This window comes from Vombatus ursinus, unplaced genomic scaffold (genome assembly GCF_900497805.2).
Source record: "Vombatus ursinus unplaced genomic scaffold, bare-nosed wombat genome assembly UNPS02014830.1, whole genome shotgun sequence".
Lineage (NCBI taxonomy): Eukaryota > Metazoa > Chordata > Mammalia > Diprotodontia > Vombatidae > Vombatus > Vombatus ursinus.
Window position 1 is genome coordinate 28,563,179 of NW_020954608.1, and position 19,457 is coordinate 28,582,635.

Genomic DNA, 19,457 nt, shown 5'->3' on the forward strand with positions numbered 1-19,457 from the left:
TCTCACTTTTTTTTTTTTTGCCTTCCCTAAAGCTGATGATTATTGGTATTAATGGGGTCAACACTTAGGTGCTCCCTAGTTACAAATGTCTCCTTCAACAACCAAGAGATTAATTAGAAGCAAATCAGTAAACCAATTAGCATTTTAAAGCACCTGCTATATACTAGGCACTGTGCTAGGCATTAAAGATACAAAGAAAAAAGAAGCAGGCTTATCCCTCAAGGAGATTACATTCTAGGAAAAAATAGCATATAGTCATTTCTGCTATAATAGTCTGTAATGGAGGGAGAGTGTGTGTGTGTGTGTGTGTGTGTGTGTATGTATGTATGTATGTGTATATGTACACATATATGTAAGCTATCATTTTTGTTAATGAGGGAAGTAGAAGATAGGTTGCAGGAAGCTAAGGGAAGAATGAATAGTGAAGCACAAGTATCAACAGTTCATTGAACTTGTCATTGGACAAGTTTGCTGGTAGAAGAAAGAAAGAATATTAATTAGCAGCATTAATTAAAGGGTTTCATTTTGTTTTTAAGACAGTTCTGTGATTATCTGAAGACAGAAGTGAATTATAATATAGAAAGAGAAAGGAAATCATGTGAGAACAACAAGATCCATTAGGATTCAGAAGGGAATAAAACCTAAAACCCAAAGCAGGAATTGTATTTAGAAGGAAAGAGGAACACCTCTTCCTCCGAAGCTGATGTGAACAATAGTGACCTAGTGTGCACTGTTTGAAAAAAACTGGGCTGAGACTCATAAATCTGAGGTCTAGATCTATTTTTACCACTGTCTGTCTAAATACTAGTGACCTAGTGTGCACTGTTTGAAAAAAACTGGGCTGAGACTCATAAATCTGAGGTCTAGATCTATTTTTACCACTGTCTGTCTAAATAACCCTGTACAAGTTTCTTGATCTTTTTAGGCCTCAGTTTACTCATCTGTAAATTAAAGTTAATACCTTTTAAACCGACCTACCTCACAGCGTAAGGGGTTAAATTGCATATCACCAAGAAAAGTGCTATTCAAATGCAAGGTCATATCATGAATGTCAATGATGATGATAATCATCAATTTTTATTGTTAGGGATATTAATTCTGTAGGTTCAGATGACAAGAGCAATAAATTTTTAGTTCCTTTGTATGGTTAGGGAATGAAGAGAAGAGCTATAATACCTTCAAGGAACTGATGATGGTAGCAACATTGGGAGCAAACATGGATATGGGCTTCATGAAAGCCCTTGCTTAGATTTTATTCCATTTGCCAGGTAATCTCCCATCTGCAAAGTGCCAATAGGGAAGTTTAATCTCTGGGTATAAGTGTTACTTTTAGTGCTTTTTTACTATAACTTACAAAACTATAAACTCCATGAGGTGAAGATGTCACTTAATAAATACTTGTTAACTAAATAATATTGAATAAAGAGGATTGGGATCAGGAGCAGAAGAAAACATTTGAACATTCTGTACAAGGTTTGACATTTGAAGATTGTACTCTAGGTGTTATCACTAAAGGCTTTGATCTTTACAACACATGCAGCTTGATTTATTACAAAATAAACTCCTATATGACATGAAAACAGAAATTTCCTCATGTAAAAATACATTCATTTATAAAATGTAATATTAAAAAGTATCCATTGTGCTCTAGACAAATGCTACCCCTGACTTTCCATAGTCTTACAATTCCTGCTGGATTTTCCCAAGCTTTCTATTCTGTATGTTTCTGGGTTTTTAAAAATTTCACTTTTTTACTTTCATCGTTATTTTATTTTCATCTCAGGCAAGGTCTACAAACTTTTTTTAAATCACACATTCCTATCAATAAAAATTTTTGAGCATGAACCTCCATATGTATATTATTTAAAAATGATATACTACTATAATAATAATTATGTAGATTATGTAATTTACACAAAGGCAAAACTTAAAAAACAATGACATAAAAATGAATAATATTCAATCCTAAAGTAAATAGAGAACTATGAGATTTACTGAGTAGGGAAGTGACATGGTCAGTCATTCACCAAGCATTTATTCCATTTTTACTACATGTCAGGCACTATGCTAAGTCCTGGAGATACAAATAAAGGGGAAAGTAGCCTCTGCCCTCAAGGAGCTTACAGTTGGGGAGACAACATGTCCTGAACAGACAAATTACGTACAGGATAGGTTAGAGGTAACCTCAAAGGGAGGACTCTCACAGCTGGAGGGGCTGGGATAAGCCTTCTACAGAGGGGAGCTGTGGATTAGAAAAGAAGGGAATGGCATTCCAGACAGGAGGGAGAGCCAATGCAAAGACACAGAGATAGGCACAGAGTGTAATGTTCAAGGAACAGGAAGTAAGCCAGTATGCCTGGGTCATAGAGTTTGTGGGAAGGAGTAAATGTAAAAAGACTGAAAAGGTAGTAAGTGGTCGGGTTATGAAAGTCTTTAAATGCCAAACAAAGCACTTTCTATTTGATCCTGGAGGTAATAGAGAAGCACTGGAATTTATTGAGTGTATGTGTGTGGGGGGTGGGGGGTGACATGGTCGGACCTACACTTAGTGAAAATCACTTTGTGATTGTCAGCCCTGTGTTAGTTGCCTTGTGTTATGTGGAAAAGGGATTGTTCTCTTTGATCGTAGATGGCAGAACCAGGAGCAGTGAATGGAACTCGACCATTATGATTGCCCTCCTCTGGATACTACTCTCCATCCTCTCAGGGCCCTTTTTAAAATATGGTCCCTAGAACTGAACATAGTACATACAGTATGGATGTGTGTGATTATAGAGGAGCTTCTAAAATGTTTTCAGGTTTTCTATAATGGACATAATGTAATCTGCAAAGAGGAGTATTTGGAAGACCTCACAATATGGAAGCTCTTTTCCATTCAGACTCTGTGCTGGACATCCTCCTGAACCACAAACACCTTTGATGAGCCTATGTCATACTGCTGTAAGACCTTGCTTGGTAATAGTCAGAGGCTGGCTAAACTCTCAGAGTGATCTCTGTTATTAAATTTTTCAAGGCATCTTCTATGATTTTGAAATGTTAATGTGAGATATTTGTGTGAGAAGAGAGCCTGTGAGGTGGCATCTTGTGTTACCAGATCAAATAGTTGATAACCAGTAAGCAAAATTTGGTTGCCCAGAGAAGTTCATCAGTATTGTGTGTTAGTTTCATGATGGCCTGCTTTCATGGGTTCTGGATAATGGATGATGCTGTCATGCTTTCCCAACCACCACTGGAGTAAAGCAGGGCTGGGTGCTTGCTCCCATGCTTTTTAGCATGATATTTTCAGCAGTGTTGTCAGACAACTTCAGTGAGGATGAAAACGGCATCAAAGTCAGTTACTGCACTGATGGTAAAGTATTTAACTTGAAAAGGCTGCAAGACGACCAAAGTGGAGGGAGAGTTGATGTGGGACATGTTAGCAGATGATTGTGCACTCAATGCAGCCTCTGAAGCTGACATACAACAAAGTATGGATCAATTTTTTGCTGCTTGTGCTAGTTTTGGCCTAATAATTAACACCAAGAAAACACAGGTCCTCCACCATCCATATGTGGAACCATCAGTTACAGCAAATAGAGAAATGTTGAATGCTGTGGATAAGTTCACTTAACTTGGCAGTATACTTTCCAGGGATGCCAACATAGATGATGAGGTTCACACAAACATTGCCAGAGCTAGCTCAATGTTTGGGAGGCTCTGAAGGAAAGTGTAAGAGAGAAGAGGTATTAGACCGCCTCCTAAACCGAAAATCTACAGAGCTGACCTCATTGTTCCATGCCAATGAAACCTGGACAGTATACCAGCACCATGCCAGAAATCTGAATCACTTCCATTTGAATTGTCTTAGGAAGATTCTGAAGATCACCTGACAAGATAAGGTGCTGGACACTGAGGTCCTTTCTAACCTGCCAAACATTGAAACTCTACTGCAGAGAGTGCAACTCTGATGGGCTGGTCACGTTGTTCAAATGCCAAAGCCATGTTTGCTTAAAAGACTATTTTATGGAGAACTAACACAAGGCAAGCACTCACATGAAGGTCAGAAGAAGAGGTATAAAAACACTCTCAAAGTCTCCTGGAAGAACTTTGGAATTGATTGTGCAACATGGGAGACACTGGCACAGGACTGCCTAGTATGGTATGCCTACATCAAAGAAGGAGCTATGCTGTATGAGTAAAGCAGAATTGCTTTAGCTCAAAAGAAACCTGAGATGTGCAAATTAGAGACATCTCCATTCCAGATGTTCATTTGTACTATTTGTACCTGACCTGTGGTAGGGCCTTCTGAGCTCCTATTGGTCCGATCAGCCACAGTCAGACACCCTGTACCTCGACCCAAACATAGTGATGTCATTTTGGCCCTCTTCAAGAGCAAAGGACAACAACCAACCAGCCAATAAGTGGAATTTTTATATTATCTATACCTTTCAGCCAATTGTGTGACTAGAAGTGTAGTCTGTGTAGGATATCATTTGCTAAAAGCGTGCTTTCTCCTTTCAGATGCCTTCAACTGAAATACTTCATATGAATGTATATATTAGTCCCATAAAGATTGTATAGATGAGAAAATAATTAACTCACCCAATTGTTAGTGCCTTCCACTCCATAGTTAGGGAAATGTACCTTGTTCAGGTAAAGTTTGAGCTAGATAAGCTCTGAATTCCCCTCAAACATGAAATCCAAGCATTCTAAAGGAAGTGGGATTGAAGCTGCCAAAAAAGGACCCATTTCTGTCTTGTTTCTTACCTCCATACTATCCTTTTTCTGGTATACAGGACTGCCTAATGTAATATTAATTATAATAATTATATCTAACATTTATATATTACTTTAAGGTTTGAAAAGTGCTTCATAAGCACCTTATGGTGGTTCATGTGGTTACTTCTCAAGATTTTATTTCCAATTTTTTGGGGAGAGGGGCTACACAGTGGGGTTAAGTGACTTGCCCAGGGTCACATTGCTAGTCAGTGTCAAATGTCTGAGGCCACATTTGAACTCAGGTCCTCCTGATTCCAGGGCCAGTGCTCTATTCACTGCGTCACCTAGCTGCCCTGATTTTATTTCCAATTTGTAAAAAAAATAGTGGATTTGGAGTTAGAGGTCCCAGGTTTGTAATCTGGTTTTTCCACTTTCTGCTTTTGTGTCTGTAAACAAGTGATTTAACTTCTCTGGGCCTCAGTTTCCTCACCTGTAAAAATAGGTTTTTGGACTAAGCGATCTCTTAAGGTCCTTCCCAGCTCTAAAGTGTCTACTCAAACGCTTTTATCTTAATTTCTGCCTAGTTAGTTATTTATCCCCATTGTCAATTCACATTTTACCCACAGTACTGAGGCTCCTCTAGGGTCTCTTGTGATTGTTTTCTAGCATGCCTTTACCAAGTAGCGTGAAGCCAGCTCCCTTGTTCTGCTTATTTGATAACTCAGGTGAAGAATTCTCCCTCAGCACTGTTTGATGTGATATTTGAATTGCTAAACTTTTCCTGTCTGACCAAAAGTTAAAATGCTGTCACCAAGTCAGAAAACCTTGGCAATTGATTTCATCAATTTAGTAAATATTTCATCTTAGTTATGTTTGTTCATGTGAGACAGACAAGGTTCTGTTTCTTCAAGTATATTTGTTGAAATTAATTAAAAAAACCTACAACCAAATTCCATATAGTATTCTGCTTCCTAATTCAAGTAGTCAGAAAAATAAGCATTAAAAGCCCCTAACTCTGACCTGAAGAGACTACTAATCAAGGAGTATGGCCAGTCATGTCAGACGTACCATGTCAGCCATTCTGTGTAAGAGACTTCATCAAAGATTATATTAAGTGCCACATCACCACAGTAGGTTCTGTTCATCCACCATTAGTTTGTTTTCATGTTTACATATTTGTGGGAGATTATTGAAATGAATACAAACATCAAGGAAAAGTCATTATTCATATATAGATCAAAATTAAAATCTGTTGTTTCTCTGGTTATTTAACAAGCTCTTTTTCTTAGGACATCAAATTATGTTAAAGATAGTGGGAGCTTTTGCTCTTTTATCTAGTGTTATTGTTGGCCTTATTCCAATTCTTCAGGTTATTTGGAGTTGTTTAAAATTAGCCTTTGTTTCTCTATAATAGTATTGGAATAGGAAGGGGAGGTAACTTCAGTTAATGACCTATTGCATTCTGAGGACAAATGCAAATTGTTCTACTATGATTTTTAATGACCTACTATTAACATAGTCAGAAAACAGTGCATTAATGCAGTACTTCTTTTCACATCATTACTTCTAATGGAACTGTTACAGACATAATAACTTGACCTTTTGCTATAATTTCAAATGCTAAGGATATTTTTGCTTATTCAATACCTGTATTCACATGGCATATTGAGTCATTCAGATCAATATAATGAAAATCTTTTGGTCTTGTTCTTAGGGCTCATCTGTATGAGTGTAATGTAAGGTGGGATATAGTCTTTAGTAGGTAGAGCTAGTTGAATGTCTCTTTGAAGTCAGAATGAAATTCATAATGTAGAATGTCAGTAATATGCAGTATAGGCATTTTTGTGATATGTATCTAAGGATCTCAAACAAAAAGCCTAGGAGGTAGTTTTTTCTCTGTCCCCTTTCTATTGAAACTACATAAGACTTGACTGAGAAGAGAAAATAAAGACTAACTAGGAATTTATAAAACCAGGCTTTCTAAAAGAGTGTCTTAATGGCTGTGTTCAAGGTGTGATTAGAAATATCAGGTTTGAAGCAGTTCATGGTGGCTGTGGTGGTGAAGATATTCTATAATCTGAATCCAATTTTCATAAACTTAATCCTGAAAACAGATAGCATCTAGAATTTGCTATATTTTAGGGATATTAAGGGGTAGGGTGGGGAATGAGTTAATTTTGACTCCACTAATTTAAAAAAAATATTGTGTGTTTGGAGAAGCAAGGAAGGATGTTTACTTGCCTAACAGAAAAAATGTTTTCAAGCACATAAATTATCCACAAACAAGCAATAAGCTAAATATCCATTTTCTCTATCAATTTAACTAAGTCTGCAGAACTTCTTTTTGGCTATACTTTGATTAGTATATTGTTACTATGTAGACTTAAAAGTAACAAAACTTTATTTTCAATACTCCAAGTTATCATGATCATTTGCTTCATGAAGTCTTTTATGGTTTTGACATGTAAACCCTATCTGTCTCTTCTCCTTTAGTTTAGAAAGAAAGGTTTACAGTTTGGTGCATCTACTAACTCACTACCCACTCCTTAGCCCTTGCAATCTAGCTTCCATACTCACTACTCTACTGAAACAGAAAACTTAAAAAAAAATAGCATCAACAAAACTAAGCAACACACCAACTGAGTATGACAGTGTATGAACTGTTCTACAGCCCTGCCCTGCCACCTCCATCCCTGGCACAGGTAAAATTTATAAGACTTAGTAATTAAATGGGTATGAGACAAGAGAGGAGCCACGTAACACTAATGTTTCAAACCACTAAGACAGTGGTACCATTGACAGAAGAGTAGATTTGATAGGAAAGATATTAAGTTATAATGTAAAGGTAGAGATGTCTTATAGGCAGTTGAAGGTTTCATCCTCAAACTCAGGTGAGAGTTTGGGTGCTGGAAATAGAGACTTGGTTCTCATATATGGAGAGGTAACATTGAAGCCATGGGGTTGAGTAAAATTGGCCAAGGAAAAGAATATAATACAGGGGTTCTTAACCTTCTGTTATGTGATGGACCCCACTTGGCAGTCCGGTTAAACCTATGGCTCCCTCTTAGAATGTTTTTAAGTACATAAAATAACACAAAGGAAACAAATTCTATTGGAATACAATTATCAATTTTTTTTTAAGAAACATCCAAGTTTATAGGCCCCAGGTTAAGAACCTCTAGCATACTAGAAGCATTTCCAGTAAGATTGGGGGTGAAACAATGATGTGCATTATCACCACTGATAATCAATATCATACTGAAAATGTTAGCTTTAGCAATAAGAGAAGAAAAAAAATTGAAGGTATTAGAATAGGCAAAGAAGAAACAAAGCTATCACTCTTTGCAGATGATATGATGATATACTTAGAGAATCCTAGAGAATCAAAAAAACTACTTTTAATAATAAACAACTTTAGCAAAGTTGCAGGCTATAAAATAAACCCACATAAATCATTGGCATTTTATATAATATAATATATATATTTTATGTAATTCTATAATTTATGTAATATATTTTATATATTACCAAAGCCCAGCAGCAGGAAATAGAGAAATTCCATTTAAAGTTACTGTAGACATTATAAAATATTTAGGAGTCTACCTACTGAAACAAACCCAGGAACTATATGAACACAATTACAGAATACTTTTCACACAAATAAAGTCAGATCTAAGTAATTGGAAAAACATCAGTTGCTCATGGGTAGACTGAGCTAATATAATAAAAATGACAATTCTACCTAAGCTAATTTGCTTATTCAGTGATACCAGTCAAACTAACAAAAAATACTTTATAGAGCTAGAAAAAATAACAAGATTCATTTAGAATAACAAAAGGTTGAGAATATCAAGGGAACTAACTAAAAGAAGTGCAGGGGAAGGTAGCCTAGCCATACCAGATCTTAAATTGTATTATAAAGCAGCAGTCATCAAAACTACTTGGTACTGGCTAAGAAACAGAATGGTAGATCAGTGGAATAAGTTAGGTATGTAAGACGCGGTAGTCAATGACTATAGTAATCTACCAATTGATAGACCCCAGCTTCTGGGATAAGAACTCACTATTTGACAAAAACTGCTGGGAAAACTGGAAAAGAATATGTCAGAAACTAGGCATAGACCAAAATCTCACACCATATACCAAAATAAAGTCAAAATGGGTATATGATTTACATCTAAAGGCTGATACTATAAGCAAACTGGGAGACCAAGGAATAGTTTACCTGTCAGATTTATGGAGAACAGAAAAATTAATGACCAAACAGGAGACAGAGAACAATATGAAATGCAAAATGGATAATTTTGATTACATTAAATTGAAAAGTTTTTATATGAACAAAACCAATGCAACCAAGATTAGGATGGAAGTAGAAAACTGGGAAAGAATTTTTACAACCAATGTCTCTGATAAGGGTCTCATTTCTAAAATATATAGAGAATTAAGTCAAATTTGTAAGAATACAAGTCATTCCCCAGTTGATAAATGGTCAAAGGATATGAACAGGCAGTTCTTAGATGAAGAAACTAAAGCTATCTACAGTCATATGAAAAAATGCTCTAAATCACTATTGATTAGAGAAATGCAAATCAAAACAACTCTGAGGTATCACATCACACCTATGAGATTGGCCAACATGACAAAACAGGAAAATGATACATGTTGGAGAAGATGTGGGAAAATTGGAGGGGCAGCTAGGTGACAGCAGATAGAGCACCGGCCCTGGATTTAGGAGGACCTGAGTTCAAATCCAGCCTCAGACACATAACACTTACTAGCTGTGTGACCCTGGGCAAGGCACTTAACCCCATTACCTAGCCAAAAAAAAAAAAAGAAAGAAAGAAAATTGGAACACTAAAGCATTGTTAGTGGAGTTGTGAACTGATCCACCCATTTTGGAGAGCAATTTGGAACTATGCCCAAAGGGCTATAAAAATGTGCATACCCTTTGACCCAACAGTACCTCTTCTATGGCTGTATCCCAAAGAGATCATAAAAATGGGAAAAGGAACCACATGTACAAAAATGTTTATAGCACCTCTTTTTGTGGTGGCAAAGAATAGGAAATTGAGGGGATGCCCATCAATTGGGGAATGGCTGACCAGATTGTGGTATATGAATGTAATGCAATACTATCGTGCTATAAGAAATGGTGAGCAGGCAGACTTCAGAAAAATCTGGAAAGACTTGTATGGACTGATGCTGAGTGAAGTGAGCAGAATCAGGAGAATGTTGTACATGGGAACAGCCACATTGTGCAATGACTAATGTTGATAGACTTAGCCCTTCTCAGCAATGCAAAGATCTAAGACATCTCCAAAGGTCTCATGATGGAAAATGCTATCCACATCCAAAGGAAGAACTCTGGAGTTTGAATGCAGATCAAAGCATACTATTTGCTATTTTTTTTCTTCTGTTGTGCTTTGTTTCCTCTTTCTGATGGTTCCTCCTATTGGTTCTAATTCTTCCTTACATGACTAATGTGAAAATATGTTTAATAGGAATTATATATCAGATTGCATGCTGTCCTAGGAAAGGAGAGATGGAGGGAGGGGGAGAAAAATTTAAAACTCAAAAGCTTATGGAAGTGATTGTTGATAAATCAAAATAAATTAAGAAAAAAAAAGAAGAAAAAGAACCCCAAGTATAAAGAAAGACAAAAAGAGGGCTGAAGCCAGAATCTTGAGAAACACCCTCATTAAGTAGTCAGGAAACTCATGATGAAACATGCTTTTCACCCCCAGATAGAAAAGCTGATGAACTTAGAGTGCAGATTGAAGCATATTTTATTTTCTTTCTCCTTTTTTCTTTTCTTTCCCTGTTTTTCTTTTCTTTTTTCCTTCCTTTCTTTCACAGAGCTCACATGGGAATTTCTTTTTCATGACTATCCGTATTCGTAAAGGGTTTTATTTTTCTTGCCTTCTCAGGGGTTGAGGGAGGGAAAGGAGGGAGGAAGAGAATTTGGAACTGCAAATAAAATTGATTTTTAAAAAAAGCCAAAAAAAGATAAGGAGAAAATGGAGCAATTAGAAAGGTAGGAGAACCAGGAGAATGTGATGTCAATTCCACGATGAAGTCCAGAAGAAGGGAGTAGTGAATAGTGGTTAATGATAAAGAGAAATCAAGGAAGATAAGGGCCAAAAAAAGACCATTGGATTTGGCAGTTAAGAGGTTATTGGTATAGATAAGTGATCAAAGGATGTGAATAAACATTTCTCAAAAGAAGAATTGTAAATTATGGTGAGAGACAGATCAAAGCAACCCTAAGGTTTTACCTCACCCCTAGCAAATTGGCAAAAATAACAAAAGATGGAAATAGTCCATTTTGGAAGGGTTGTAGAAAGATAGTCACACTAATTCAGTGTTGGTGGAGCTGTGACTTAGTACAGTCGTTCTGGAAAGCAATTTAGAATTGTGCAAATATACTGCCTAAAATGTTCATACTTGTGTGACCCAGAGATTCCATTGACACCTAAGTAGGTCACTGAGAAAAAGAAATGCTCCATATATGTAAAAATACGATCACTTTTTCTGGTAGAAAAGAACTAGAAACAAAGTTAATGTTCACCAGTTGGAGAGTCGCTGAACAAATTATGGTATATGAATGTTAAGGAATTACTTTGTTGTAACAAATTACAAACATGAGAAGTACAAAGAAACTTTGAAAGATTTACATGAGTAGTTGCAAAATGAATTACACCGAGCCAAGAAAACAGCCTACACAATGACTATAACAATGTAAATGGAAAGGACAACTATAAAACAACAAAAAATGTATGATGGAAAATTATAAAAAAAAGGTTGCCTCCCAAAAAAAAGAGGACACCCCATACACATACTCTATTCTAGAGGGGTGTGCGTGGCGGGGGGAGGGTAGGAAGAGTTCATGAGTGTGCAACATTGTATATTACATCAGATTTTTTCCATGTATTAATACTGCTAAATTATTTCACTTCTCTTTTTTCCTTTTCCTTTTTTAAAAACCTTTTTTATATGGGATGATTTTCGGGGAGGGGGGAGAGGGGAATACAAGGAGGAATCTACTGATATAAAACAAAAGATGTCAATAAAAATCTATTTAAAAAAGATCATTGGTGGCCTCTGAGAGCATTTTTAAAGAGTTGTGAAGTTAAAAGCTAGATAATAAGGGGCTAAAGAAGAGTGGGAGATATAGACAACTTTTCCAAGAAATTTGTCTGTGATTGGTAGCTGGATGTGTTGAAAGGTCAAGAAGAGGTATTTTGTTGGTTTTTGGTTTAGGGTTGCAGAGACCTGAGCATATCTGTATTTATATGGGAAGGATCACATGAAGAGGGAGAGATTGAAAATGTATTTAGAAGAGGAAAATTGTGAAATAAGATCCTGGATGAGATGGGAGGAAATAGGATTATGGACACAGATAGAATTTCACAACATCCTGCATAGAGTACATGATGTTTGTAAGGAAATAAATGAGTAGAAGAAGCAAATCACAGGGGGCAGCTAGGTGGTGCAGTGGATAGAGCATCGGGCCTAGAGTCAGGAGGGCGTGAGTTCAAATCTGGCCTCAGACACATAACACTCACTAGCTATGTGACTCTGGCAAGTCACTTAACCCCAAATGCCTCACAAAAAATAAAAAAAAGAAGAAGCAGATCACAAGCATAGATAGCATGGAGGCATGATATAATAGTGATGGGAAACTTAATTCATCTGAATTTCTGTTAGAGCTTTCTCAACTCTGTACCCAAAGCAACTAATAATTTATATTGGCTTGTATTAGTGATAATTTAATCCTTCAAAAGGTGGTGTAACCAATGAAGGAAATTGCCATAATGGAGCTGCTTCAGAACAAGTCAGATACTCTGTTACTCTCTTCTTCAGGTTTTTGTTGCACTGCTCACTTCCAGTTCTCCTGTCTTGTCTAATTACTTCTTCATCTCCTTTGCTCAACTTTGTTCTTTTTTCTTTTCTTTCTTTTTTTTTGTGAGACAATTGGGGTTAAGTGACTTGCCCAGAGGTCACACAGCTAGTACGTGTTGTGTCTGAGGCCAGATTTGAACTCAGGTCCTTCTGACTCCAGGGCTGGTTCTCTATTCACTGAGCCACCTAGCTCCTCCCCCCCCTTATTTTTTTTGGTGAGGCAGTTGGGATTAAATGACTTGCCCAGAGTCACACAGCTAGTGAGTGTTATGTGTCTGAGGCCGCATTTGAACTCAGGTCCTCCTGACTCCAGGGCCGGTGCTCTATCCCCTGTGCTACCTAGTTGTCCCTCAACTTTCAAACCATTCTGTGCCCAGTAACCATGGGAGTCTCCCAAGGCTTTTTTCTGGTCCTGGTGCTGTTCTCTTGGTAATCTCATCAGCTCCCATGGATTCAGTTGTCATCTCTATGCAGATGATCCTCAGATCTACTTTTTGAGCCCTAACTTATCTCCTGACCTCTTAAGTCTCCCAGGTGCCTGTTGGACATCTCATAATGGATGTCCAGTAGACATATTAAGCGTAATTCTTTAATCTTAAATTCAATATGTACAAATCAATCTTTTCCCCAAAACCCTTCTTACTCTTCTGTTACTGTCAAGGGCATCACCATCTCCCCAGTCACCCAGGTTCACACACTAGCTGTCACTTTTGACTCCTAATTCTCTCTCACCTTCATACCCAATCAACTGTCAAATCCTGTTGATTCTGCCTTCCAAACACATATCATATATGCCCTCTTTTCTCCTCTGACACTGCCTCTACCCTGATGCAAGCCTTCATCACTTCATTTCTGAACTCTTGCAATAGCCTTCTGGTTAGTAACCCTGCCTCAAGTCTCTCCCAACTCCAGTCTTCTTTCACTGTGCTGTCAAAGTGATCTTGAAGTACATGGCTGTCCAGATTATACCCTGTCCATACACCCCAGTCAATAAATTCCAGTGGCTCCCTATTACCTCCGGGATCAAATATAAAATCCTCTTTTAAAACCCATCATAACTTAGCTTCCCTCTACTTTTCCAGTTTATTTACACCTTACTCCCCTCCATGTGTTTTATAATCCAGTAACATTGATCTCCTTGGTGTTCTTCAAACAAAGCTCCATCTTCCAACTGAGAATTTTCACTGACTATCCATCATTCCTGGAATGCTCTCTCTCCTTATCTCTGCCTCTGGACTTCCCTGCCTTCTTTCAAGTGTCAGCTGTAATTCTGTCTTCAACAGGAAGCCTTTCCTCATCCCTCTTACTTCTAGTGCCTTTCATATCTTGTTTCGCACGTAGTAATTTACGTGTTATTTTCCCCATTAGACCATGACCTCCTTGAGAGCAGGGACTATTTCTGTCTTTCTTTATATCTCCAATAGTACTACCTGGCACAAAATTGTTTTTCAGTCATGTCTGACTCTTCATGACCCCATTTAGAGTATTCTTGCCAAAGATACTGGAGTGGTTTGCCATTTTCTTCTCCAGTTTGTTGACTGACTGACTGATTGACAACTGGAGTGGGATTTTTAGAAGCCTTGGGTAAAGTAACCACTAGTTCCAACTCAAGAGTTTGCAAGAGGGGCAGCTAAGTGGCACAGTGCATAGAGCACCAGCCCTGGAGTCAGAGGACCTGAGTTCAAATCCAGCCTCTCAGATACATGATACTCACTAGCTGTGTGACCCTGGGAAAGTCACTTAACTCATATTGCCTTGCCCCTCCCTCCCAAAAAAAAAGTTTGCAAGAGGAGAGCTAAGGATTCTAACATACATCTGAGATTTCAAGAGAACAGATTTCAAGGTATTCAGAGAAAAAAAACAGGATTTCTTGGATTAAAAGTGCACAGGAGAAATCAGCTTAGAAAAGATGAGAAACTATCAAGAATGAAATTTTTTGAGAAGCCATTCTGATGATTAGGTAAAAGGAAGTTGTCAAAGAGAATATTATGGATGAGCAGGGAAATTGTCAACTGGTACAAATTTTTTAAAGACATATACAGAAAATAGAAGCAAGGTCAGGTAACGGTATAAATACAAAATTATAACATGGTCCTGTAAAACTAGTGTCAGGAACACAGAAGTTCAGAATGACCTGAAGGAAGCAAAAATCACTAAAAATGGCAAAACGTGTGGGAGGGCTTTTGTTTTAGCTATGTTGGGAGAAAGAACGAGATCAAAAGGGGGATAGGACCATTCAGGGTAGGTGAGACAATGATAATGGACAATGGAGAATACAGACCTGCTGAACTCTTAAGTTTCCTTCTCTTTTGTCTGCCCCCTAAAACAAAACAATATTTGGCCTTGGAAGCACAGGGGGAAAATTGCTCCTAGGGAACTGATACCCAAGATACATAAAGAGATAAAGGACATTTAGTTGCCCTTGATGAATTCAAGATGAACTGCACTCCAAAAAGAACTGGCTGATGTGATTTCTGAACCATAGCCATTGATCTTAAAAGTGGTCACCTGTTGTATGGAATGCATTCCATCTACACTCTTGAAGAATCCATAGAGCACAACTCAGATGCTTCCCATTCGACAAGGCCTTTCCCAATTCCATTTCACACCCTCTCACTTGTTAGCATTCTTTTGCTCTTGAAATGACTGTATTTGTGCATGTGGAGTGTCCTCCATTTAGAATATAAGCTCCCAGAGTGCACAGCCTGTTTAATTTTGTCTTTGCATTTCTGCTACCTGGGCTCATATTAGGCACTTAATAAATAATTGTTGAATTGTATTGTGGAGAATGGGAGATGTGTATCACAGGATTGGTGGACAAGATCCTGCTTTTTAAAAAGAGAGAAGAAGAAAGAAGATTTTGTTGATCAGAGTTGCTACGTCTTTCAGAGTTGATTGTCCTTACAATACTGTTGTTATTATATAAATTGTTCTCCTGGTTGTAATGACCTGTTCTTGATGAAGCCATGTTGGTTCTTTGTGAGCTTGACTTTAATTCCTGAAAAAATTATAAAATAGATTATTAAAGGGATGATTATTGAACATGTGAAAAAGAAAGTCATCACAGAGAACCAACACAATGACCCACCAGGATTCCAGAGGACTTGTGATGAAACATGGTCCCTGGCTCCAGACAGAAGTGAGAGTCTGAGAGTGCAGAATTGAAGCATATATTCTTTTCCTTTATTTTTTCTTTTCTTTTGGACATGGCTAATTCTAGAAATTGTTTTGCATGACTGTACATATTTGTAGTGGGCTTTGTTTTTCTTGCCTTCTCAGTGGGTAGCTGAGGGAAAGGGGAAGAATTTGGAACTAAAAATAAAATAAAATTGGGTGAAAAAAGAACAGATGATGACTGACAGGCCTAATTTCTTTTTTGTCAGGCTTACTAGGCGGTCACATCAGAAGAATGCTGAGGATATAGTTTGGGCAAAGATTTTAATTAAGCATTTGGGGGAAAGTCCCTCATGCCAGTGGCACTGTTATAGTTAGGTAACTTCAGAAATGGTTGATTGTACGGACCCAAAGACTAATCATTAATGGTTCAATGTCAGCTTGGAAGAAGAATCTTAGAGTACCCCAGAGATCTGTCCGTATCTCTGTACCATTGAGTATTTTAGTCAGTAACCCGAATAAAGATATAGAAAACATGTTTATCAAAAATGGCAGATTACAGAAAGATTTCTGGCAGAGGGATAACCAACATGGCAAAGGAAAGAGTCAGGATCCCGAAAGATCTCATCTCAACTAGTATGTATATTAGGTCAAATACAGTAAGATGAAATTCAATAAAGATAAAAGTAAAATCTTATACTTGGGCTCAAAAATCAACTATACAGCTATCAGGCATAGCTATGGAGGCATAGTTAGATAACATTCTGAGAAAAGTGTGAGGATTTCATAAGTTCCTTAATCAGTTGACAATGTGTAATCAAGGATAAGAAAGCTAGCAGTCAAGAAAGCTTATGCAGCTTGTGGAAAAATAATATCTGTCTCTCAGAAACTCTCTTCCTTCAAGGCTTAGTTCAAATGCCACCTCTTCTAATAATTCTTCCATGACATCACCATTTAGTGATATTTATCTCTTCAAATTACCTTGGATAATATGTAGTTAAGTAGCATCATATTCCCCTCATTCCATCTAGTAGAAGAGAAATTATTTAGTCTTTGAATCTTCAACTTCTGTCACAATACTTTCTTCTAGTAGAAGTTTAATGAACTTGTATTGATTGATAATAACATCACAAACATAAAATTTTTGAGTTAGTGACTCTTGGTGTTATACTTCTTATACCTTATCTTGTATACTCATGTCACTATTCTACTTGTTGAAAACTTGTAGAAGAATCCACCTTGTATAAAGAATAACGAATAAGATCTCTGTCTGTAGGGAACATAATCACAAATAAGAAAGTCAACACAAGTTAGACAGCTAATATTGTTCCAGCATAAAATAAAGCTGATGAGAAATTGTAGCTCAAGTGTATGAAGTTTTAATTTGATGCGACAAGAATAAGGAAACATAAAGCTAGGGTTAAAAAAAAAAAGTACCAACATTGCAATATGGAGATATCCTATAGTGAAATGACTGATAAAGAGCAAAGTTTTAGTTACGTGAGGGGGAAGGTTTGGAGGGGAGTATACAGGGTTAATGGATACATACATAAGAGAATAGTTAGAAGCTACATATGAACCAGAAAGTGTCATGGACATAATGTAACAACAAGATCATGATATGTAATCACTGGGACACTCAAAGTACACTTCAAAATGCTGTGTGATTTGTGATTTCTTCTGCTACTACCAGGAAGCTCTTAGACTTATATCTGCTTTGATCGTTGAAATTGTATGACACCAGTGAGGGCAACCAGGAAAAAAAAAATAGTTCATGCTACAAAACTGAATGTGTAGCTAAGAGAACATAGCTGTTGATTTTGGAAGGGAAAGCAATCTTTGTTATAAACTAAAATTATCATCCTTTTATAACCCAAGTATAGTAGTTCAACAAGGTGCTGTTTTTTGACCCAGTGAACATTAACTTGAAAAGACCAGCTTGAGAACCCTCCAGAAGTAGAGTATAAGGCAAAAGTGTCACCAACAGATCCTTAGCTGTGGTAGTACTACTGCATGCTGCTATAATCAGAGAATTGTTTTTCAAGGCTTTTATCTTACATGATTCACTATAGTTTCTATCTTGGTTGATTGGACAGCTCTTTCCTAGAAGCCAGTGAAATAAGATGCCAAAGGGTGACTCAAAAATAGATTTGGAACTTTTGTAAGTCTGGCATCAGTAGTAAGATTTTTAAAAGCTGTACTTTATAACACAATTGCATTTTCATTTAATCTGAGTGATGATTGAGTTGGTATGATGTCACCATAAGAATAGTATCATGGAGATTTTATTTTGCATAATTTTATTGAGACTGTCCTGCCAAGATTCCATTTGTACTGGAATGACACTTGAATTCTTCCCCATACCATAGATGCTGAATTAATGAAATGATACTATCCTTCTGGTAATTTTGCCATGCAGTCTGTCTTATCCTTTTTTGTCCATGGTGCCATTTTCTATAGGACAGGTGTCTACCAGATACTTAGGATGCTTGCTTAATAGAACTTTTCCATGTCAGTAACTTAATGCTTGCAACTAGTTCTACTGGAACAAAGGCAAGTTTGGCCAGAAGTTCGTTCTTTTCCAACTTTGCCAAAGAGATACTGTAGATCCATATAGAAAATGCCAACTACAGCCCTAAGCAGAATTCATGACTTTTATTGATATATTTTAAAAAATTTTTGACCTCACAACTTCATATATCTTCCTTGCCATGAAATTTAACTTTTTTTATATTTCCTTTCAGTCTTCACAGAAAAATACTGCACTGCTAACCATGTGGATAAACTTCCTGGCCCAAGAGACTGGGTACAGATTCTACAGGATCAAATTAAACTGGCCAGAAGAAGGTTAAAAAGAGGCTCAGGTATGCACAGGCTTCAGGGAAGCAATTTCTTTTTTTTTTTTTAATTTTTTTTATTAATTAATTTATTTTTAGTTTTCAACATTCACTTTCATAAGATTTTGAGTTCTAAATTTTCCCCTCCCTCCCCAAGATGGCATGCACTGTGATATAGGCTATACATGTATGATCATATTAAACATATTTCCACATTAGTTGTGTTGTAAAAGAAGAATCAGAACAAAGGGAAAAACCATGAGAAAGGAAAAACAAAAAAACAACAAAAGAAAGAGAAAGTAGTATGCTTCAATCTGCATTCAGACTCCAAAGTTCTTTCTCTGGATATGGATAGCATTTTCCATCATGAGTCTTTTGGAATTGTCTTAGATCATTGCTTTGCTCAGAAGAACTAAGTCCAACAAAGTCGTTCATCACACAGTGTTGCTGTTACTATGTACAGTGTTCTCCTGGTTCACTTCACTCAGCATCAGTTCATGCAAACCTTTTCAGGTTTTTCTGAAGTCTGCCTGCTCATCATTTCTTATGGAATAATAGTATTCCATTCCATTCATATACCACAACTTGTTCAGCCATTCCCCAATTGATGGGCATCCCCTCAATTTCCAATTCTTTGCCACCACAAAAAGAGCTGCTATAAATATTTTTGTATAGGGGGCAGCTAGGTGATGCAGTAGATAGAGCTCTGGCCTTGGAGTCAGGAGGACCTGAGTTCTAATTTGACCTCAGACACTTGACACGTACTAGTTGTGTGACCCTGGGCAAGTCACTTAACACCAATTGCCTCACCAGAAAGCAAAAAAAAAAAATTTTTTTTGTACATGTGGATCCTTTAGGGAAGCAATTTCTTAAACTTACTATACTGAAAGTTGAGCCTTTAGATCA

At 37.1% G+C, this 19,457-nt stretch overlaps 1 protein-coding gene across 4 annotated transcripts in view; it reads left to right on the plus strand.

Annotated features, from left to right (window-relative positions):
* Positions 1-19,457, plus strand: part of BEND7 (BEN domain containing 7) — a 143,504-nt gene that overhangs the window by 107,303 nt on the left and 16,744 nt on the right. For all 4 annotated transcript variants that reach the window (XM_027838902.1, XM_027838903.1, XM_027838904.1 and 1 more), the window contains exon 7: positions 18,459-18,578. In XM_027838902.1, the coding sequence (XP_027694703.1) occupies positions 18,459-18,578 (120 nt within the window). The remainder of the gene's footprint in view (positions 1-18,458; positions 18,579-19,457) is intronic.